General features: G+C 36.9%; 1 protein-coding gene across 3 annotated transcripts in view; it reads right to left on the bottom strand.

Annotated features, from left to right (window-relative positions):
- DLC1 (DLC1 Rho GTPase activating protein) overlaps positions 1–25406 on the bottom strand; it is a 227662-nt gene that overhangs the window by 122725 nt on the left and 79531 nt on the right. For all 3 annotated transcript variants that reach the window (XM_017837460.1, XM_017837386.1, XM_017837545.1), the window contains exon 5: positions 7430–7463. In XM_017837460.1, coding sequence (XP_017692949.1) covers positions 7430–7463 — 34 coding nt within the window. The remainder of the gene's footprint in view (positions 1–7429; positions 7464–25406) is intronic.

Genomic DNA, 25406 nt, shown 5'->3' with positions numbered 1-25406 from the left:
AACTGGCTGGAGAGCAGCTTTATGGAAAAGGCCCTGGGCTCTTGGCAAACAGTAAGCTAGGCATGAGCCAGCAGCATGCCCTGGCAGTAAAGAGAGCTGGCAGCAGCCTGGGATGTATCAATAAAAGATGGAGATGGAGGGAAGGGATTATCCCTCTCTAGGCAGTGCTTGTGAGACCACATCTGCAATAGTGAGCCCAGTTTCAGGATCCTTGCAATATAAGAAAACATTGATAAAAGGGAACAATTGCAGGGAAAGTCCACCAAGCTGGTTGGGGTCTGGATCACTTGGTCTGTGAACTGAGGTTGCAGGACTTGTTCAGACTGCAGAGATGGCTTTTGGGGTCCTACCAGCAGTTCCCCAGGACTTCACAGTAGGGCAGCAAGAAGATGGAGCTGGGCTCTTCACACTGTGCATGTGAGGATGACAAGAGACAGTGGGCATAAACTGAAACCAGAAAGGATCAGGCTGGATGTAAGGGAAACTGTCTCCTCCATGGAGACAGTACAGCAGTGGAGCAGGTAGCCTATAGAGGTTGCACACGCTCCATTCTTGGACGTTTCCAACACTGGACTGGATAAAGTCCCAAGCAACCTTGTCTGAAGTCAGGGTTGGTCTGCTTGAACAGAAGGTTGCAGAAAGGACCTTCAAAGGTCTCCTTGAAGAAAGTTATTCTTTGTTTAACTGTTTTTTACTAATAGGTGATGAAGTCTGTTATGAGGCACATTCTTACGACTTATCAATCTGTGATGATACATATTATTAATGTCAAATATCTTTAAAATAATTCAATGCTAATGCTTGGGGTTTTTTTCCATAATTGCATAATTTCTGTGATTTAAAAAAAAGGTAAATTTGCCTTAACTGGGAAAACACATATTGCCTTAAAAACACATTGGATTGGACAGAAAAGGGCAGCTGAAAGATTTAGCATGATAGCTGGAAGTAGTAATCCCTCAGCTTTATATAAAGCTTTAGTCAGGGAAATGTCTTGATTTGAATAAGGTAATTTTATTACTTAAGAAAAGACATTAAACCAGGAGACAAAGCAAAATTTGATTTGCTTAACACAGGAATATAAGGCACTAGGCACGGCTTGTTTCCTCTGAAATGAAAAATGACATTTGAATATTTGTCAAGGAAATATTTAAAGTTTTTTCCACAATTAACACAATCATCATGCTAAAAGAGCATTAAAATGTATGATAAGGACCAATGCAATGTGAAAATAATGGCCTGTCCTTGTTATTGGCCTAAAATAATTCAGTCAAGCTTCTTTATCTAAGCATTTTAAAGATCAGAATAAATGAGACTATATTAAAGAAATGAACAAAATTAAAGGCCCTTGAAGATAACAACAGCATATTTTGACTTAAGAAGCTCTTCCAAAGAAGTATAAAAGCAAGTCCATACTGATGGCCCATACTAATGTGAGTGGAGTAAGAAAGCAGAAGCTGTCTAAGAAATTTTATGCACAACAGGATCTGTTAGCTCCCAAGTACATGTTACTTCAGATGTACTTTATTAGTATAGAATTTTTTAATGGAATTTGTTTTAGCCTTCCACAAAACACCTGTTTTACTGTCCAGGCATGGCACCTGAATGTTTGTGTCCTTCTCCAAAGGTATACAGCCTTCTTGACTACTGGCTCCCCTCAGAGCATGTTCACACTACCTGGCCCTACTCTTCACTTAAGACTCAAGAAAGTAATGTACAACAGACAACCATGAGGCATTTTAGGGGTCATCCTGCTTGCAGTGCATTTAGCATGGTTTGAAGTGGACTTTTATGGGAAAGTTGCAGTCCCAGGACCTACTGTTTCCTCCAAAACTTAATGAAAATGGCCACAGCATCTTAAGATTAGTGAGACTTTGGCTTCACACATTGCTACATCCATTTTAAAGTTTGTATGTTTATATCTGCATGCATATGACTTTGAAAAGTGAAGTAATTTATTCAGAAGAACAACTACGCTAGTGTGCGGTTAATAAGCCACTAAAAATCAAATACCAAAAATCCTGACATCAGATATTCTACTGCTTTTTGAAAAAAATAGAGAAAACCAAACAACTATACATCATTGGGAATCTTATCATGAAAGGTCAATCTTCTGTATCTATGGGCACAATCATTTTTTCTAATAATGAAATAAATGGCAGTGGAATTAAAACATATTTATTAGCATTGGTTAATGTAAGGCAGCCATCCATGCATACTCTGGCAGAGCTTCTGTAACTGTTTTCCAGTTACAGATTGAAGTGTGACTGCTCACCTGACATTTTTATTTAGAAAGCAAATACTTTCCTTAAACAAATTTTATAACTGTTGCAACATCGACAGTAAAAGAAAGATTACCTAACTAAAAACTGGTACTTCATACTAAGGTCTCACAAAAGCACTAGTAAGACTGTTCTACCAAAACCAGATATAACACTTGCAAAATGGAAAAATTAATAATTCATTTTGCCCAGTTTATTCTAGAATACTGGCTAGAGTTACTGTAAAACAGCCAGAAAACTAGTAACTGTGCCAATTAACTTGTATTTCTCCCTAGTTTATATGGAAACTGATATCCTGTAGCCAGTCAAATTGAATTTTTTAACGTTTGCTCTAGGTTCAAAGTAAGTTCTGTATGGATGAACCCTTAATGATTTTGTGAAAACAGAGCATCCGGTGAATACTGCTCATAGAAAGAACTGATTTCTCTGGATCTAGAACATATTTGTAGAATCTAGTAGAGATTTTCTTTTTTTTCCTTTTTGATTAGAGCTGCAGTTAAATTAACTTAAATAAAAAGACCCCTACCTACTGCCAAGCACTTGGTCTTTTATGTGCCTTGTTATATGACAGTGAACCTGTCACTACTGAATTTTTCAGGTCCTCCTGCTGTGAGTTCTCACAGACAGGCCTGACCCACCTTGTCATCACTCCATCACCTCCTGTTCTGCAGCTCATCTCACCATGGGGCTGAGCACCAAGTGTCCTCTGCTGTCTGACACTGACAATAAAAGTCTATGAGAGGAAATACCCTGTCATTAAGGTCGCTTTAATAGTCTCTGTATTTGTATTCCTTGTGAATCAAAAGATCAACCAGGAAAATTAACAACAAAGGACAGCAGAACCTGTACTTTATTAATTAGTATCTTTACCAGAAATCTAGATTAGATGCAGAAAAATAATGAAAAAACAAAGACTTGTTCACTGCTAGGCTCATATTGTAGTACTACTGGGGAGCTTCCAAACACAGTATGTTGGCCAGAGATCCAATGAGGCTGCTGTCTTTGTGCTTAATGTTTCTCCTCTTGTTGGCTTGCTGATCATCAAAACACAACTGAGAAGTGGGCTATCAAATCTGTTCTCCTACATAACAAAGCCTGACACTTTTATTTGAAGTAGACCTCTCTAACCTACTAGATGGAAAGAACACTGAGATTTACCCAAAGAGGTTGTGCACTTTTTCTACAATATGTTTTAAAGCAGGAGAGAACATTTTGATAGAATCATGAAAACTCAAAAGTGTATTCACTTGCTATTCTCACTTAAAAGGTCCTTTTTTTTATTTTTAGAGCAGCAACTATTCTAAATGTGTGTTCAGCAAAAAATACCACAGGATAGTTGTTTTACGCACAGGAAAAAAAAAATTATTATCATGTTGAACATTGTGGACCAGTGGTGTTAATATTTATTTAATATTTGTTTAGGGCTAGACTAAACCTTCTGCCCTGTTTATGTGATAGCACATAGTTTTGTCACCTCAAGAGAAATGAGCTGTGCTAGTCTGTGACCAGATGTGGATATTCACTCTACCTTTCCTGCTGGCTCCATTATAGCAATGTTTTTAAGTGACAGAATTCACTATTCCCTACAAATATTTGAGGATACATTGGGAAATCATTTAGCAAAATTGTAAGCAAAATTGACTTACAATTATTTCACCTTTGTTTTGGGAACACTGCTCCAAAAACAAAAGTTAGCCCTGAATTAGGAGGCTCACAGTGGGTTCATTGTACAGAATATAACACCGGTGTTAGAAGCCATCCTGTGATTCACATCAGTAAATCAGATGCTGACATATAGCCACGTGACACATAGCCCGGTTTAGATGCTGATTATTTTAGGCTATAAACGAAGTCAACAGCACTAACCCTGACACAGACACTTCCATTACTGACAGGTGTGATGAACTCTATCCCTCAAATTTCTTTAGAGTTTGTGGACAGAATATGACAATAAAAATCACAACAGTCAGCAAGGTAAGTAAAGGCATGCAAATACATAAATTACTCAAAAGAAAAACAGATGAAACTGAAAAAATAATGTTTTGAATCTGGTTTCTGGCCTGTGTTCTTGATTTAGGTGCCAACAGTACTAATCCTGAGTCATCTCTTGGCTTGAGCCCTCATTTTCCCCAACAGTGCATACTGCTTGATTTTAACTTCTACTTCAAAATGTTATTTTGAAAGATTTATTTTTGTCAACATTGCCAGAAATATCAACAATATTGAGACTTCTTAAAAATGCATTACTCAGAAATAGCTGATGCCACAGTACATCATTTGCAATGCCCTAATTCACACAAGTGGAAGCAATAGTATACATATTTAGGCATGACTGATGTTCTGCTCAATATACTGATCATTTATAGATTTTTGCCAAAGGGACTCTGCAATTGTGTGTTTTACTGCACTTTCCACTGTTAAAAAAATTAACTGGTTATGCAACTCTTGAGTTATTAATTAACAAAAGCAGCAATATTTTCAGATTATGTTTGGTTTTGCTCCAAATCTAAAAATAGTATGTGTGGGTTTTTTTTCAAGTACCTCATCTGAAAGTTTGAATTTGATGTCAAAATTTACTGTGTGTTGGAAAATACATGAAATCAAGAAAATATTTAATTTCAAGGATTAACAACTGCTATAAACATAATCAGTAATGTGTGAACTTCTAGTCTGCTTAAGCAGCTTGGTCCATTTACAAATCTAAATGTTTGGTTGCCTATAGGAAAAGCACTTGAAAGTGTCAAAGTATCTGGAGTCTACAGAATAGGAAGTCTTGTAGAAAACAAGGTTTTATTTCTGTATACAAGATTTCTAAACCAGAAACATTGGAATAACAGCCATTCTACTTTCTTTTATTTATTATTCCAGTTGCAGATGGAACTAAATAGTAGTAAGTAGGAAAGAGGGACCTACAAGAAAATTTTCTCAAGATGAGATAAGATGTTTGACTAAAAATTTTGGGTTCATTTTAATCCAATTTTAATACAATGCTAGCTAATCTCTTTACTTCCTTAATAGCCTTGCCAGTAATAACACAAAAAACTCCTTCTTTTTGTTCTGTAATATTTTGTAGCATGTTTTAGCTTGTTCATAATAATATTAACTAGAATGAGTTAGATTGTTGGTATTACCAAATAAATAACAAAATTAATAGTTGTTTTGTTCTCTTACAGCAGACATGCAGATATGCTATACTCTTTTTTGAAGGCTTTCACACCTTACTTACAGCTTTGTCATTAATGACTCTTGTAATGTAACTTATCTGGTGAAGTGTAAGGAGCAGTGATCAAATGATGGCAAGATAAATTGCAAAGCATGGGACCTGAATGTTTGAATCAAGATCCAGTTGCATTTGACAAAAGCAGCACTTACTACTACCCCTGGAGCCAAGTGACTTCAGTCAATAGGACTGATTTTAATAATCATCTCCCTAATACATGCTTAATATTGCAAAAACCCTAACGTGACCTTGTGAGCTTCTGAGTTGTAGAGTTAAACAAGAGCCAAAAGTGATTAAAAGGCAACAACATTTTCATTCTCAGTCGAGCTGGTGCTCATGTGCATGGAAATGTCAGCAAACTGACTTCATGTGGCACGAAGTTCTATCTAATATTTGTAATATTAAACATAATGCTGTCCAAAAAACCCCATAACACTGAGGTCTGAACAGAAAGAAAGAAAACAGAGAGACATTCATATGAATATGTACAGGTTCTAAAGTGTAGGTCAAAAAAACATTGATTTTATACCATCATCAACACTGACATGTTAGTCAGTTTTGACACTGCAGGAGGAAACATAGAGCTTTGAGTTTTATTTCTAATTTTACAAACCATTATGGTAAATATTTGTTGCAGCTCTATTCCTCTAGTTTAAAACTGGGGTCATTACAAGTCTATGCCCTGAAGATTTTTTTAAAGACTTTCAGATAGTTTTTAATATTGTTTGGTATGCAATTACAAAAGATGTACAAAAACTTTCAATGTTGCATTTATAGTTGACAAACTTATTTGAAATTAGCTGCAAATAGTAAAGCTAGTAATAATCAATTTGCATGTTGGGACATAATTTAAAAGATGTGGCCAAATATGGACTGCCTCAGAAAAAGAAACTCCAAATAATGCCACTTGTGAAATCTATAAAGAAAAATCTTATTAAATATGGGTCACAGTTTGAGAATTATTTCTGAACTTCAACAGCCAAAATAGCAACATCCTGAGCAGACAGATCCATAGCTTTTACAGCACTGATTAGAGTTGTGGCTTTTCTCTCAAAACATTTTTAACCTATTCCTCTCCCTTAATAAGCAAAAGAAAAGAAAAAATCCAAGCAAGGATAATGCAAGAAAATATCACCAATAAAAATCAGATATAAATCCGAATGCCAGGTGGCATTTGGATATTTTGAGGTATTTTTCAAGCTATATTCAATGGGCAGTAGCAATAAATCAATTAAAATAAATAACAAGAAACCACAGAGATTCTAGAGAACTATAGTGCTAAGAGTGGAGCGTTCCCTAGTGTTTATCACAAGAGCACACCTGTTCGACAGTGTCTAGCAGGCAATCACTAGTGGATTCCACATACCAACACCAAAGTACATATAGTGTTCAGAGAACACATATGACAGAAGATAACAGAAAAACAATCTTTCAATATTCTGGAAGTACTTAGCCAAAACAAATGTTATTGTCTCCAGTGAAATACTCCAGGTAACTGGAATTTCCTGCCATATTTAAAGACAGGCAATAAAGTTCACACTCAGTCATCAAATTTCACTGACTTGAGAAAACCTATTTGCATCTATGTTTGTTGAGACATCTAGTAAATCATAATAGATGGTAACATCAAATAACAAGTTAGTAACTACAGGAAGACTGACATTTATGGAGCAGCTGCAATCCAACCGGATACGTTGTAGGACAGTTTCAAACATCTTTATTAGAATCACTCAGAAAGCTGGACTGCTTTTCAGAAAGAGAAAATACCCTATTCAGGAAACAACCTTTACACAGACATTTGTTAGATCTGTAATCCTATAAGTTAGAAACCCCACAGTTGAAGTCTGTCTTTTATCACTTAGTTAAGCAACACTGTATTCCAACAACAAATACAACAAGGAAATAAGAAAATGAGTAAATATTGACTCACCAGCCTTCTCCTTCTCTGAAATAATTGGCATAGCCTGAAAGGAAAAATAAAAAAAAGAAAAGGTATTGCTATTAAAAAACCAATAATATTAGGGAAACATTATAAAATCTTAAGGTAAATTTTATACTGTCCAGAAGGTCTGGAAAGAACTAAGGTCTCACTGTGTTAAGCACTCTGGAGAGAAATATACACTTCTCATTTTAGTGTCTTGTAACATATAATGAAACTAATTACTGTTAAAAACGACCAGGAGAGGAGGGAGGAGATGGAGTTAATAAGATATTCCTATGATCGCATTTTGAAATAATCATCCCAGAATACTTGCCCACAAAATTCCACTGGGAAATTACTTAATAATTCTGAGGGAGTGAAGACAAAATCCATGTGGTTGAAGATGAGACTGAAATGCCAAATCTTTCTTCTCCAGAACTCAAATGGAGTTCTGCCATTGATTCCACATAATTAGGATTTATATTCAAATATATGTTGCTCTATAATATACCAGTTTCTTACTTTTTATATAAATTTTCAGCAACAAGTAATAGAAGTGTTTTCATATCAGCTGTAATTGTTTCTGGACTTGGAAAAGTGTGTGTGTTGGGTTTTTTTGCAATGGATGTAAAAAAAGCATATTATGCTTTTCTTTCAGACTAATGTAGAAGAATTTTCTGAATGGATTTTTCCCCTCCAAAAGAAAGGAGGTTATAGATTGAATGAATAGTAAAATAGAATTTATATGGCACACATATAAAAAGAATTCTAAAATGTGCATATATGATGAAGGTAAGAAAGGCTGGATGAAAAATTGGATTGGGTATGCAATGTATGCAGAACTGCCATGTGAGTTGAGGTATCAATTTTACATTGCATTCCACTATGTTAGTCTAGCTTTTATTCAGCAGATTTTCCTGCTGCAGATTCACAGAAAAAGAAAGAGGGGAGTGATGGACAGAAATAACAAACCGACAAGCTTCAGACTTGCTATAGAGTTCCCAAAGTAGACTTTGAAAATTTAATTTCAGGATTTGATTTGTCCTGCTATATAAAATAGTGTATTATAGCATTTCCAGGATGGTATTTTGTACAAAATTTCAACTAGAACATGTCTTAGATGATACATATTAATACATATCTTTTGTGATTCTTTCTGTTTCACCTGCACTCTGACTCATTAAATACCTGTTGTTTAGGTTTGACATTCAAAAATATTGTACCATCAGACTAATATTTTTCAAAACAACAATAGCCTCTTGCCTGAAAAACATTTCCCTTGCATTTTGCAAACATATATTTGTTCAGAAGGACCATTTTCTCCAGTAATGCAATAAAGCCACTAACTTATAGGAACTGAAGAAAATGAACATACCAAAGAAGCAATAAAGTCACAGAGTGAATCAAGGTCTCAGTTTCAAAGAAAGGAAAGGTGTCTCATGTATAGATTTTTATTAAAAAAATGATAAAATTTTGAAAACGAGTATATAGTTTTCTTCTCTCACCCAGACCTAAGTGGTTAAGCTATTAAGCCATCTACTCCATATTAAGCCATTAGAGTGTGTACAAAGGAGGGCAACGAAGATGGTGAAGGGCCTTGAGAGGAAACTGTATGTGGAGCGGCTGACTTAAGCACTTGGTCTGTTCAGCCTGGAGAAGAGGAGACAGAGGGGAGACCTCACTGCAGCCTACAACTTCCTTGTGAGAGGAAGAGGAGGGGCAGGCACTGATCTCTTCTCTGTAGTGACCAGTGACAGGACCCAAGGGAATGGCCTGAAGCTGTGTCAGGGGAGGTTTGGGTTGGATATTATAAAAAGGTTCTTCACCCAGAGTGTGGTTGGGCACTGGAACAGATTCCCCAGGGAAGCGATCGCAACAAGACTGCCAAAGTTCAAGAAGTGTTTGAATAATTGGGGATGGTTCTGTGCAGAGCTAAGAGTTGGACTCAATGGTCCTTGTGGATCCCTTCCAAGTTGTCATATTCTGTGATTCTGTGATTAACATTTGTACAAGGAGGAAATTTGTAAAGAGAGAACCTTATAAAGAGAAGAAGGCAAGAAACAAGCAAACAAACAGGAAAGGAAAACAGTACAAGAAAGAACGAGGGAAGGCAAGTGTAAGTCAAATGAGAGGGTCAGGAAAAATGAAGGAAAGATAGGGACAGGTTGTTATCACATTTTAGTGTTGAGTTTTGTTAGCCAGATTCACAGAAGAAAAAAGCTGTAAGAAAAGCTTAGAGCATACCATTGACATAGCTGAAGATGTGGCAACAAGCGGTGTCAGCATTGAAGTCATAAGCTGTGTCATGGAAGAGAGATAACAGTTTGATGGGGACAGCCTTTGTAAAGTCTAAAATGCAAAGCCAAGATGAATAGCTGGGGCAAAGCAGTTACAAAACTCAACATGGATATGATAATGACAAGTAAAGAAGATAATTTTCTGGTGGCTTTATGACAGACTTAAATGGATTTTAATCACGTTTATAAAATGGCACTTCAACTCACTGGCAGTGCCTTTGGCCTGAATGAAAACTTCTGAAACAGATGTCATCATCATTCATATCAACATGTAGATTTTTTTTTTTTCATATTGGTATATCAGATTTTAAATATTGTTAATAATGTCATTTGTCACATCAAATTATTTCCTGGAAATATACAATATTTCTACTTGATGATCATCAAAACATTGATTTACAGTGAAACATAAATTTTAGGGAATTTCTTAGATGGCAGTCTTAAAGGTTGTTAGAATTTAGTGGATTTAGCCCAGGTAAAAAGCTGTAAATGGAAATACATAGAACCATAATGCCCCAGGGCAGATGTGTAAGTCATAAAATTTATACTTCTGTTAAGTAGGATGAAGAAGCACTATAAGTTCCAGAAAACCTTAAGGTTGAGTGAGGTTTATAGATATAAGTACTTTCTAAATTCCTACAGTAATCTTCCCACAATTCATTAACACTGATGCTAGACTGATGCTAGAGAGACGTGGATTATGCAAATTATCAAATGTAAGAATTTTTAAAAAAAGCTGCATGGGAAAAAAGAAATAATACTAGCTCATTCAGATAAAGAAATACATTCAAAATGATCGCATCACAAAGCATGTAAGTTTTACTAGAGAAATTATGAGAAGGACCTCACATGGTGATGACTACCTGTTGCCACCATTTTTTACTACTCCAGATCCCGCACAGCGAATTATGTAAATACAAAGATTTTTTTCTATTGGCTCACTTTTCTTCTTGATATCAAACTTAGCCTACTTTTTTTCAGCTAAACATGGTTCCATTTCGTAGAATCATAAGGTTGGAAACAACCTCCAAGATCGTCAATCCAACCTTGCCAACTGGACATATCCCATATTTTCTTGAACGCTTCCAGGGATGGTGACTCCACCACTCCCCTGGGCAATCCGTTACAATGCTTAACCACCTTTTCAGAGAAGAAATTCCTCCTGATCTCCAACCTGAACCTACCCTGATGCATCTTGAAGTCATTTCCTCTGGTCCCGCCACTAGTTGCCTGGAAGAAGAGGTCAAGCCCCACCATGCTACAACCTCCTTTCAGGTAGTTCTAGAGCGTGGTATGGTCTCCCCTGAACGTCCTTTTCTCCAGGATAAACTACTACAGCTCCCTCATCTACTCCTCATATGACATCCTCCAGACCCTTTCCCAGCTTTGTTGCCTTTCTCTGGCCATGTTCCAGCACCTCAATGTCTTTCTTGAAGTGAGGGGCTCAGAACTGGACCCAGTACTTGAGATGTGGCCTCACCAATGCTGAGTAAAGAAGGGTGATCACTGCCCTGGTCCTGCTGGCCACACTATTTTTGATACAGGCCAGGATGCCATTGGCCTTCCTGGCTACCTGGGCACACTGCTGGCTCATGTTCAGTCAGCTGTTGACCAGCACCTACAGGTCCTTTTCTGCTGGGCCACTGTCCAGCCACTCTGCCCCCAGCCTGTAGCAATGGATGGAGTTGTTGTGACCCAGTTTCAGGACCCAGTACTCAGCCATGTTGAACCTCATACCAATGGCCTCAGCCCATTGATCCAGCCTGTCCAGATCACTCTGCAGAGCCTTCCTACCTTTCAGCACATCAACACTCAAGCTCAACTTATCTGCAAACTGACCAAGTGTGCACCTGATGCCCTTGCCCAGATCATCGATAAAGATATTAGCTGATATCTTTATATATCAGTTCTAGCTGAGCTTTTACCTTTCTAATTTTCTCTCTGCATGACCTAATGACATCCCTGTACTCTTCATGAGCTGCCTGCCCCTTCTTCCAAAGGTCATAAACTCTCTTTTCTGCCAAGTTCTGTTGAAAGCTTTGTGTTCAGCCAAACTGGTCTTCTTTCTCATCTATGCCTGTCAGTACATAGGGATGGCCTGCTCCTGCAGCTTTAAGATTTCCTTCTTAAAGTATGTCTAGCTTTCCTGGGCCCCTTAGTTTTCAAGGGCTGTTTCCTAAGCAACTCTCTTAACCAATGTCCTGAAAAAGCCAAAGTCTACCTTCCAGAAGTCTAAGGTAGAGGTTTTGTTGACTGACCCTTCCTTACTTCACCAACAATCGAAAACTACATCATGTTGTGGTTGCTATGCCCAAGACAGCTTCCAACCCCCACATTTCCCACTAGCTCTTCTCTGTTTGTAAACAGCAGGTTTAGCAGGGCACCACCCCTGGTAGGCTTGCTTATCAGCTGTCAGGATCATCTTCCACACACTCCAGGAACCTCCTAGACTGTCTTCTCTCTGCTGTGTTGAGTTTCCAGCAGACATATGGTAAGTGAAAGTCTCCCACAACAACAAGGGCTAGGAATCATGAAGCATGAGCCAGCTGCTTCTAGAATGCTTCATCTTCCTCTTCATCCAGCCTGAGTGGCCTATAACAGACTCCCATGAGGATGTTTGCCTTCTTAGTTTCTGCTTGATTCTTAGCCATACACACTCAGCCTTATCATCACTATCCTTGAGCTCTATACAGTCAAAACACTCTCTAGTGTACAGAGACATGCCACCACCTCTCCTTCCTTGCCTATCCCTTCTGAAGAACTTATAACCATCCATTGTAGTACTCTAGTTGTATTAATCATCCCACCCCATTTCTGTGACGGCAACTACGTCATTGCTTCCCTGATGCACACTGGCTTCCAGCTCCTCCTGTTTGTTACCCACACTGCGTGCTTTGGTGTAGAGTCACTTCAGCTGGGCTACTGATTTCATCTACAACACTGGCATGCTGCCCCTAGGCTCCATGTGCTCTTAAAATTAAAGAACTAGTGTTTTCTGATTTGGTTTTATCAATTAACTGCATAACAAAAAATTATAGTATTTTTCATGAACCAAATATTTTCTCAGATTCATGTGAATTTAAGTAAAACGAGAAAACAGAAATTATCTCAAAAACCCCACCCTCTCTAATAGCATCAAATTAATGAAAGTAAAATATTTTGTTTAGGACAGAATAGGAAGCATATTTTTATCCAAAGAATATCAATATTTTTCTCAATTCAAAGCCTGCAAATAACACAAATGCTTGATTCAGAACATGGTACTGTGGCGTACTTATAAATTTTGAATCTCCCATAACAGTTGTGAAAAATATTTTTCTTAAGATAATGTATATAACCAAGAGTCTTTACTTTAGTTCTTTACAATTTAAGGAGAACTCATTTGTTTATCATATTTTTAGCCAAAGCTTTAGATTTCCTTAGTTTACAGCAAAATTGAGAATCTTCCTATTTTATTAAAATATATTGTACATGTAAAGTCTCTGATTAAAAAAAACCCCAAATAACCAAAAAACTACCCTATTGATCCACAATGTAAAAAGATGTCTTGTATGATGCTTTCAAATATCTGTTTTTTAAACAGTGTAGTTCTGCAGAATTAAGATGTAAAATGAGCCAAAAGTTCTGTCAGAACATTCTAATGCTGCTCAAAAGCTGAGAAAAAAACCCCCTAAATGGATATAGTATCTCTTGAAAATTTAAAATAAAGTAAACCACAGGCAAATCTTGTTCAACAAGATCTCAGACAGTCTTACTATTGTTTAGTTTTTTGTTAATACAGCTACACATGCTGCTTTCATGCTGTCCAGTGGGAAAACATGATTGTTACTTAGGAGAAATTCTCTCATCTTCAGTACAGTTTTGAATTCACTGGAGACCTTCCAATGAGTTCCATATGTTCCAAATGAATTGCATTCCCAGGAAGTGATTTAACATTTCTGGCAATGGAGCAATTAACCAGGATTTTCCTGCTTGACCAGATGGGTTCACTGTAACTTCACATTATTTCTCACTCTCCTCACAGAACTGAAGAACTGGACTAGCAATTTCTGCATGATTAGATCACGTGTTTTAGAAAAAAGCAGACACATGCCCTTTAAAGACTTCAACAAACACTCCCCAAAGTCAGATTCCTCTCTGTATTTTTAATAGTATGTGGTCTTAGCAGCACCAAGAAAGAAAAGGAAATAAAAAATGAGAAAAAAAGAGGAAATCCCTATCAGACCATTGCTGAAATATATTAAGCATCTTCTTTCAAATTAGAGGATGGGATTTTTAACTTCAGTAAATCTCATTTTAAAGGTGATGTTGAAATTTTTTGCATGCATCCTTGCTGTATTGTGACTGATTCACTGTAAATATATTCTGTATGAAAATATGACTGTAAAGTGCATGTAAAATACTATAGAGTTATAGAATCATAGAATAGATTGGGTTAGCAGGGACCTTCAGAGGTCATCTAGTTCCACCCCTCTGCAGTGAGCTGGGACATCTTCATCTGAATCAGGTTGCTTAGAGCTCAGTCCAACTTTGAATGTTTCCAGGCATGGAAACATTCTACCCCTTCTCTGGGCAGCCTATTCCATTGTTTCACTATCCCTGTTGTAAAAAATTTCTTCCTCATATTTAATCTAAATCGACTCTCTTTCAGTTTAAAAACATTGCCCTTTGTCCTATCACAACAGGCCCTGCTAAAAAGTCTGTCTACATCTCTATTTTAAGCCCCCTTTAGGTACTGGAAGGCCACAATGAGGTCTCCCTGGAGCCTTGTCCATGCTGAAAAATTCAAATTTTCACAGCCTTTCCTCATAGGAGAGGTGCTCCAGCCCTCTGATCATCTTCCTAGTTCTCCTCTGGACTCCAACATGTCCATGTCTTTCCTGTGCTGCGGACCTTAGAGCTGGATGCAGTGCTCCAGGTGGGGTCTCACAAGAGCAGAGTAGAGGGGGAGAATCACCTCCCTCGGCCTGCTGGCATGTCCTCTTTTGATGTAGCCCAGGATATGGTTGGCTAATGTCCAACCTCTCATCCACCAGCACTCCCAAGACCTTCTCATGAAGGCTGCTCTTGATCTGCTCATCCCCCAGTTTGTATTGATACCAGGGCTTGCCCCAGTCCAGCTGCAGAACCTTGCACTTGGCCTTGTTGAACCTCATGATGTTCCCATGAGCCCAATTATCAAGCTTGTCCAGGTCCCTCTGGATGGCACCCCGTCCTTCAGGCATGTCAACTGCATCACACAGCTTGGTGTTTGTGGGAACAAGATGAGTCACTCTGCACCTGCATTTAGTTAATTGGAATCAAAAAGGAGGACTGACCTTGGCTAAGTTTTTTGACAGAGAGAATGTTGTGTTTCTCAAAGTGGAAAACCACTCAATGGTCTGTATGATAGTGTGTGTTTTTTCTCTCATGGCTGAACACAGCCACCACATGATGTGAGGTGAATGTGTGGGATCAAAACACCGGTTTAGGAAAATCCTGGGAATTTTGATTAACTAGAAGACAACACCAGGTGCTGTTTATGAGGGAATATGAATAAAAGGGGAACACTGAAAAAGATTGGCAGAGAAACCCCAAAATCAAACTTCTGTGTGTGTATGCAACCTCATTCCTTTCAGCGCCCATAGTGTTACCTGCAAACTTGCTGAGGATGCACTCAGTCCTACTGTCTGTGTCACTGATGAAGATATTAAACAGTGCTGGTCCTAATATAAACCCTTGAGGGACACCACTTGTCACTGATGACCATTGTGGCATTGACCACTACCCTCTGGATGCAACCATCCAACCAATTCTTTATCCACTGAATGGTCCAACCATCAAATTCATGTCTCCCCAATACAGAGAGAAGGATGTTTAGGGCGACCATGTCAAAGGCTTTGTAGAAGTCCAGAAAAATGACATGTGTAGCCCTTACCTTGCCCACTGAGGTAGTCATTCTATTGTAGAAGGCCACTAGGCTGGGCAGGCATGACTTGCCCTTGGTGAAGCTGTGCTGGACATTTTGGATGTATATTGGACATTTTTCTTTAAAATTGCAGTTACCTTCCACAGATAGAAATTATTACCTACTAATACTGAGTGAAATAGCCACTTCCTGTGAATTTTATTAGACATTTGGTGGAAAAGCTGTCTTCCAGCAAGAAAGAAAATGGTGGAAAGTTCTGGTAAATGAAAACTTAAAGTAAAATTTTTGCTCAAATTAAAAGTTTTGTTTGACCGAAGTCAAAATATCTATTTTTTTCCCCTAAAGTTCTAAGAATATTTTAACAGGAAAGAATAGTAAATATGCAAAAAAAAAAACCCCTCCAAAACAACGCACCTCACAATTTCAAACAGTAACCATTTGTTTTGGCCACGAGCAGTTTTTCACTACAAAAGAAAAGAAAAGAAAGAAAGAATCCCTTCCCACTCTCCAAATTAGGTTCCTTCCATTATAATGTCAAAATCCATGTATTTCATCTCTGATCTGGGATAAAAAATTAGAACCATAGCTGTCCAGATTAGAAGAGGTATAGTCAATAAATGCATACAGTGGTGAAAACAGGAGGCTTTATCTGCAAAAAGACAGTGTGTGTTTGGAAGCAGTGGTGAGGGTATGCTGAGCTGCAAAGACTGCCATTGTAAAAAGTTGAGTCTGACTTGAGCACAGCTTTGATTTTCCTTAACTGTAGGGCAAAGCTACATTATTTGTATACTGATCCAAAACCCGCAGACAAAGCCATTATGAATAAAATTAAACTAGTTTTCATTTTGTTTCCTTGCACTCAGGTAACATAAACAGCTCTATCATGACTGACTCCTCTGCAAATGGCTAAAGTAGATAGCAAAGATTTGTATAAACTAACAAGTTATTGTAGAGGAGCATGTATCATACAATTTCTGAAATAGGTATCTAGTGACATCTATTTATTTTTGTACTATCTCTTAAACACATTGAAGTGACTGTATTTCACTTTTTGAAAAAAAAACATAGCATCTTTATTTTAAAACCATTAAACCCATTTTTTTGTCTAAAATAATAGTTCTGCTTTTTTTTTTTAATAGAAGATAAAGCTTTCAATACTGCCATCCGATCAATGATAGATATTCTACAAGTCCTTCCATCATAGAAGGCTGTCAGCTATTCAGCTTTTTTTTTGTATTTGAATAGAAATGCTGGGAAATTTCCTTGCTAATGATCCAATACATCTTGATTTGCAAGCATTTTTTTTCAGTTTTCTCTTCTACTGTCCAGGGTGAAGGGAAAACTTCAGGGCAAAGATTAGCATTTGAGGATTTGACTAGAAAGGAAAAATCCAGCCTTCACAAGAGACTCACAATTGCTGAGCTCAAGCTGTAATAAATCCCCTACATTATTTTTGGAATTGCTTCCATGGTATTCAGCTTTTATTCCTGCAATTAAAATCATGGTCTAAAATCTCACCTTTGTGGATGCTTCTTTTATGCAAAACAGAGACAGTAAAAATTGTGTTTTTCACTGAAATTGTTTGCTTCACAACCAAATCCATGTTCCTATTCTAAAAAACTAGAGGTTTTATATTGCATTAGGAGCAGAAAAGAGACCAACCTCCTAAGTCTGTAAACATAAAAAATAATGTTATATTTAGGTTTTAGAGAGGATCTTTGATTTTAAGACCAGAAACAACTGATTGAAATATATATCTGTTTTTTTTTTCTACTCAACTGATCAAAACAAAAATCTAAAATCCTCTAAATATGGGCTATCTACTGAACTTCAAACAAGAAAGAAAGGAGGTATCATCAACACAATGTATAACCACCAAGGAAGGACTAATGAACTAAATGACAGAGAGTTCTATTCCAGTAAACAAGAGCAAGCTTGTACCTGAAAACTGAGGTCAACATTACTCAGACAGAGAACAAATTCTAAGCATTATTTAGTTTCTCATCAAACAACCTATGTTCTGTATCATCCGGAGTCCTTAAACAGACTTTGTATTTTAATTTATTTAGAATGTGCGCTCCAGTTTTCTTAATTTGGATAACTAGTAATTACAAATTAACTGGGTTATTTTGCAAAGAAAAAAATTCATGATCATTCAGATGGTTTGAATTTAGGGAAATACTGCAGTCCATAAGCAATAACTTCCTCAGTTATCTTCCCATTACACCAAAATACCGAATAAATAACTCTAGTGGTAAATTCTGAGCTTTTGAAAACAAAGCCTTTCATGCTAATGAATCGGATTAAGAGAATAAACTTGCATTGAATTGAAATCACAGCAACGATGTAGGAAAAAACTCAAGAGTGATTAGTTTATCACTCAAATCTGTTCACAAAACATAATCTTATTAAACTTGCAATTTTTTTAAGTAAGATTCCAGTTCCCGACAATTTTAAAAATTTTAATTTTTTTCTTTTTCCATCTGCATGAGGAAAGATTAAAAATAAAACCATCAACTTTCAGGACAGACTAGCTTTAGAAGGGAAACTTAGTGAGGTCTTTCGTCTTTGTGGTCCTTCATTTTACTGAAGAGTAGAGCAGAATGCATTCAAAATCCATCTCACAATAAAGCTGCATCAATTATCTCATTTTAAATAAGAAATTAATGTCATGTTCAGATGTGTCTCGCTAAGGTTATGACAACACTATGAATTTAGTTCTAGTGGAAGTACATGCTTGCCTGCATATGTTCTCCTCCAGTTAGTTGCATGCCACTTCCCACTTTGTTTTCTGACTAGACATTTGTTTGCTTGAGCCTTTTTATGCCACTCAGGTCATGCACAGAGACCCCTTCTAGTTAGCGGTGGATGGTTGGCAGTTCTCCTTCCATGAGACAGTTGCCAAGAGCCTGCACTTGGGGTGGTCTGATAATTTTCTCTGTCTTTGTCATTCAGCTGGCAGAGTGTGACCCTTGTTGGACTGGAAGTTCAAAACAAAGATGCGGGAAAACTGTCCTGTGCTCTGTCTGGTGTTATCACAGACTTTTCACAAATCAGAGTAAGGTCCCAATGCTCTGAAATCTGTCAGGACTGCATGAAACTAGTTTATATGACAGATAAGACAACAACTTGTCCACAGCTTGTCCAGATCATTAAGTAGAATCTGGCCATAATACAGTTCTTTCTCTATAGGGATGTTAGAGTCTTCACAGCAGCAGCTGCAGGTTTCTAAATACCCCAAGAGTTACTGTCACACATTTTGTGAAAAATAATTATGATTTTTTTTTTTAAATTAGGAATTGTTAGACCTTAGCTTATTTCCATATAAGGACTCAACTTGGAATAAAAGCAAATGTGTAAAATAAACTTATTTTTGATATTTCCTAGGAGTTCACCAGAAAAGGAACTGCTCTTTTTGTACTGGGATGGACATACAGTACTTGAATGTGGGGTCAGTTAAATTTTAGTTCGATGTTAAGGAACATTCATCTAGCTTTTAATGATAAAAAAACCCGTGCTTCCTCTCATTCCCCCAAACATATGTATCTCTTTCCTAAAGAAAACATAACTTTAATGTTAACACCAAAGCTGAGATGTGACACACTACCTCTAGAACTGGAGCAGCCCCAAGAGTACTCATGTTTTTCATCAGTCACCAGTTGTTCTATTAGCGTTTATTTACACAGAGAGCTTTTTCCCAAGGTCAGAAGTAATTTTTTTGGCTAATATTTATCTTATAAAACTTTTCACAATAGAAAACATATCAATAAACCCTGCGACATTGGTAAAACTAAACTATTTGGGAACCACAAGGCACGCAACTCTATAAGGCAACAGTAAAAGATAATTAGAGTCTCATGTTTCCTATTTGTTTCAACATCATGTAATGCCTACAAATGTGATTTTTGCCTTAAACCCTTAAGTCTGAGGAATGCTTCTACGTGGTTGACAGGAATCCCAGGTGATTTCAGTCTTTATTCATCTCCTTGTATATAAAACTTAAAACCTCAGATAGGTCCACATTTCATGTAAATAAGAATTCATAGTATCATGTGATGATAGAAACTAAAATTTGTTACATGATGACTCCAAGCTACTAAATACTTGTGAGCACCTACTTTCAGAATGAAAAGGCAATTTAAACCCAACAAAATCATACCATTCCTGTCTTTCCCTAGCCACCTCAAAGAAAACAAAGGAGTCCTTTGCCCTTCATCCCAAGAAAAGCAAGTCACTCTTACTAATTTTGATGGGTGAAGAGATGAAAATGAAGAAGCTCATCTCTTGGCAGCAAGTGCCGGAATCCATCGTAACACCAGTGTTGCATATTCATGAGCTAACTGAAAAAATCTTAGCTAAACAAATAACCAGATATGTAAATAAGCAATCTGATTCTATTCATCTTTCTGACACTGCCCAAATCCAGTGGTCGACTGCTAACTATGATTTTGAATTCCACTAGTGTTATTCTCCTGGATTCAGATCTCACTGAGTTTAGCAGCAGTAACAATTGAGTTTCTGGAATATTACATATAAAGCATGGGAATTTATGCTGGTCAAAGAAGACCTCACTATGTTCTTTATGTTCTACAGAAGAAAATCAGGTGGAGAGCAGTGCAGCAACTTATCGACACCTATTGAGAGGGCAGCAACTATTGACACTTACTAAGATTCTGATCCTGGAAGAGTTTGCTCTCTTGAATCTCTGCAGGTAATCTCAGCTGCAGGCACTCTTCCCATTTTTAGCTGCAGCAGGCTGTTGCAACTGTTTAGAGTTCTCTAAGTAAATAAAAAAACAAAACCCAAGCAACTAGTTTTTAATACATGGTATGTATGTTTTGGCACAAATCTTTATGCTCACAGTCTCACGTGGATACAGTCACTGCGATATTACTCTTGTTGGACCAGGTGGGAAAGGATCTAAAGCAGATCCTCTATGAGTCTCTTGAACTTGAGCTTTATTCCAGGCATAAAAGAATAAATTACTACAAAAGCTGTATTTATTCTATGATGATGAAACCCTTTCTGTAAAACATCATTGTTCTTTGCTCAGGAAGCTGAAGAATCACAAAATAGTGATGTTAATCATGAGATGATGGAGACAGGAGAGGGGTACCATGCCAGAGAGAAACAGTGATAGGTTTGGGAGAGTCAGAGGGGTGTTTGGTTATGGAAAAAAAGTGCATCTAACTTTGCAAGGTAGCAGGGATGAGCATAAGAGAGTAAGTGTCAAATTAATGCATTTCAGAAAGTTATCACCAAGCTTGATAGATGTGATAATTATCATATTTCTTCTTAGTTTCTTATGTTTCTTAGAAAAACATAAATTAAGATAAACCAGCCTATTTGCTTTTACAATAAGAAGACAAATGACAATGATTAGAAGCACACAAGATCACAGTAGTTTTATCTTGGGCAGGAGGAGGAGGAGGTGAAGGTAGCAAGAAGAGGAGTAAACATTATAATATGCTACCTGGGACTCATTTGCTTATTTGACCATATTCTTGGAATCTCAGTTTGTTTGTGTTCCAACATGCACATGTAGCGAGCATGAGCTTAAAAATCTCAAAAGCCAATACTGTGACCTTACTGAGTCAGTATATCCCTAAGTCATTCAAGAGAAAGAGAGATGAAATGAAATGAGGGGTTTTTTTGCTCTCTGCATAGGCAGTGGATTAACCTTTAAACCTTTGTCGAGATTTTGGGTGAAAGAGGCAGTAAACCAAAAATACGTCTTTTAGGTGAAAAAGTAAGAAAACTGGCATTTTAGTTCATTCAGGAATTTTTCGTTTCTTTCAAAATAATTGAGTTTCAAATAAGTTGCAAAGATATTGCTTGCATGAAACCAACTCCCTTTATCGCTTTCCAAAATGGAAAAAAGGAACAAAACCATGTAACTAGTAAATATGAGAACCTTCTCACTGTGAAAAGAAACAGGAGCTTTGACTCCAAAAAGGGGCTATGGAAATGACACAAAGTAGGTTTTTTAATCCAAATGCGACAATGACAATTCTAAAAAATACCCCAAACCCATGAAAAACCTCTTTGGAAAACAAAAGATTCACCTGCACAGCTGTTTTATGCTAAAATGCTTGTAAGATAATCTCCTTTTTTTTTTTGTTTGAGGAAAAAAATTCCAGTTATAGCCATTTCTATTTTAATATCTAAACTCTGGTCAAACTGAGTATCAAGTGACCTCTGCTCAACAAAAACAAAATACAAAATAACAAAAAACCTGGTTCCTCTGGTACAGTTAATAAAACAGAGAAATATATGTTTCATCTGCCATATAGTTTCCTCAGCTGGAAGTATTACCAGTAAAAGCACCACTCCAGGTCTGTGATATGACCGATTCCTATCATATTTCTTCAGGGTCGTTCAAATCTTACCTTAACTGGATGATGTCTGAAGTAGCATTTCATAGTTCATACCTACATGGAAAGACACCTGCACAGAATATACACACACCACACGTCTTCCATCTCTGTGCAGTAATCTCATTTTATTCTCAGGTACCATCAGTAAAGATAGGATCTTTGATGCCATAACAATCCAGAAACTGATAGAAATATACCTGTGAAGTTTTGCTCATGCTGCTGACATATTTAAAAAGCCTGGGAGAAAGGAAGGGTTGTTTTGCAATTTATTGCAGGGGATTCTGGGTTCCATTCAACACCTGCATATTATGCTGCAGGTTAAAGTTAGGATGAGCTTACTGCATGGGTAAGATGATAGGCTAGTTATTCCTTTTCTTAGAGTAAGACTACTGGGGATAGTCATGGTCTGCTACTAAAACATTAATACTAGTCGGACAATCTTTGTGCCACTTACAAATATTACAAACATCTAATATTTCTCATGTTTAAAATGGAAATAATAATAATAATGCTTTACCATTTAAAAAATGTTTGGGGTCTTCTGAGTGCCTAAAAAAACAATCCTGCAAGTATTCTGATTGTTGTGATAGACCTTCTATGCATCATGTGTAAGAGTGCAGTATTTTACAAGATTAACACATAACAAATAAATTAATTTTACTTTTGAACATACACAGTTTTTCTTACAACTACTAAGTTTTTTTACACTAAATAATCTACCCTGCTGTGTATTTCTGTAGCTTGCATTCCAATCAAAACATTTTCCACTAAGAAGTTCCATATTTTAGTTCAGTTGTTTATAAGACTTTGATTGTTAGAATCAGTGAGTGTTAGACACAGCTTCATACATCACAAAAATGACACTGAATTTTTTTGTCTTAATTAATAGACATAATAGTTTGCTATTGAAACAATGGCTAACCATAGCTGGTGAAGGATATGCTCTGCCTAAAAAAATCTTTATTTTGTGAACTCTTTTTGTGGGGCACTTAAAAGTTGGAGATATTCAATACTGCCATTCATTTATCTGACTTAAGTTCCAAACATGAATGTTTTCTACAGATGATATATTTCTAATTTATGGAACAAAGAAGTCCTTACTGATACAGAGCCCAATTCTGCTTCTTAGTAGAAACTTTGCCAATTACTACAGTAAGTGAAGCCTCAAGTTGATGCAGCCTTCCTATCTGTGCTGTGTCCATTTCCTTGTTAAAGACACAATCCTGTGTGTGCATATATGAATAGGCATAAAAGGTAATGTAATATAAACCACTATTAAAGCCAGGATTTCTATCAAAACTTTAACTAATTGCTACATTTACTATGAAGAAGCTGTTTAAAAATCCTTCCTTTTCCAGAAGTTCTAAAATTGTTTTTCTTTCAGGATTACTTTATTTATTTTGTTCTGAATTTTATTTTTCATTTCTGCAGTCACTAAGCAAAGAAGTATCTCATCAATGTCTGTGTTCCCAAGCTATTCCCATGAAAATCTTGCTTAGGCTAGCAGACAGATGCACTGCAGATCCTGAGAGTACAAGTGGGTCCAATTATGTGAAGTGCTGGGCATTTTCTATATTTCCCCAGGATCATGACTTACAAGTCCAATTTCTTCCAGAACTGTTCCAACTTTCCCAAACTTTGTGTGGCATATTAAAAAAATGTAGTTCACAGTTTCTAAGCTTTCAAAACTTTCCAGAGGGAAACAGCACACAAGAGTCCAAGTACACTTTTGGCTTTTGTACCAATACCCGTTCCCCCAGGAGAGTTTGAATTATTCTGTATTTTAGTTGAGGCACTATTACAAGTATGAAACATTTTCTGCAAAACCACTTTTGACTGAATCTTATGTTCACACTCAACTCTTCTAGAACGAATTTTTCACAAGCATTTAAAAATATTCCTGACTGTTAAAAATGGTGCAAAAAACTCTAGAGAGCCACAAATCCCATTTCATCACATGAAAAGAGTAGGTGCTTTTTTGAAAGCAGATAGTCTGCTGAATGGCAGAGTAGATTTATGTGAAAATAACTGTATTTCATATGAAAAAGATTTTGTGAAAAGAATTATATGAATAAAATAAATATGAAATTTTTCATCCACCCACATTAATCCCTAGTTTTATAAGTAAAATTTAAATTACAGGGTAGTCAGAGGAAGAGTAGATGTCTCTTTTAAAAAAACTATTTCTTTTTGATGTCTTGGCAGCAAAGTAAGCAGAAATATGGCTTAGTGAAAACAAAACACCCAGCTAACAAACAAAACAACAAGACTACCAAACCCTCTACCAGTGCCTGTTTTTCATTGAAAAGAATAGGAGAATGCAGTACCCTTGACCACCCATGTTTTGTAGACCTTCAAACTCTCTTTGTAGGTTGAACTCAGTGAGAAAGGAATGGTCTGTGTATGCAACAAGTTGCTCAAGGCAGAAGTATAGAATGAAAGTTTTGTTTATATTTGCCTGCGTTAAGAACAAATGTAGTGATAACAGTGGAGGATACTCATCACCTTGAAGTTACTGAAATAAAAAAGACCCTTTAGTAGTTAGTAACAAAGAGAGTGAGAAAAAGAAATAAGTTAATATTCAGATAAATTAGATCAAGATTTTTCAGATTGCCTTTTTAATGCTCATTTCTCCATTGTTTTGTACTTCTAGTCTAGCTAAAATTTGGACCATTCTGATCACTTTTCATAGGTAAATCCTACTCCCTATCATCTGGGCTTAACATGACTTAGAAACAGAGGAACAGCCAGACATGAGGAACTAACAGGCTAGGTCCTATTTAGACCAGCTGAATGTATTCTAACCTGAGAGACTAAATGAAAAGTACCCAGGCATGCTGAAAGAAATGGCTGATGGGATTGCAGGGCCACTAACTAACATCAATGGAAAATCATGACAGCTGTGAGGTGTCCCTGATGTCTGGGAAAGAGTTACACCTATATTCAAAGGAGGCAAAGAAGCAATGATCTCTAAGCTTGTAAGCTCATCTCAGTCCAAAGAAAGATCATGCAACAGACTTTGGAATCCACTACCAAAGACCCGAGTGACAGGAAGGCAACTGGGAGAAATCAACATCAATTTACTAAGAGCAAATCATCCTTAACCAACCTGATTTACCTTTCAAGATGAAATCACTGGCTACGTGGACAAGAAGAATGCAGAGAATATAATACACCTTAAGTTCCGTAAGACTTTCTACACCATCTCCCAAAGCAGTCTCATTTGGAAGCTGGGAAAGTATAAGCTGGAAGAGCAGACAGTGAGGTGGGTTGAAAACTAGCTGGACTAACATTACTCAAAGCTGCCAACCATTAAAACTGACATCTTTAGCTAAGGCATCTAATTCAAAACCAGCTTATCTCTTAGAGTTTTTAGAATGAAACAGAACTAATTTATTCTGAGT

The sequence above is a fragment of the Lepidothrix coronata genome, unplaced genomic scaffold, assembly GCF_001604755.1.
Source record: "Lepidothrix coronata isolate B3197 unplaced genomic scaffold, Lepidothrix_coronata-1.0 Scaffold0, whole genome shotgun sequence".
In the NCBI taxonomy this organism is placed as follows: domain Eukaryota; kingdom Metazoa; phylum Chordata; class Aves; order Passeriformes; family Pipridae; genus Lepidothrix; species Lepidothrix coronata.
This window is presented reverse-complemented; position numbering and strand designations above follow the sequence as displayed.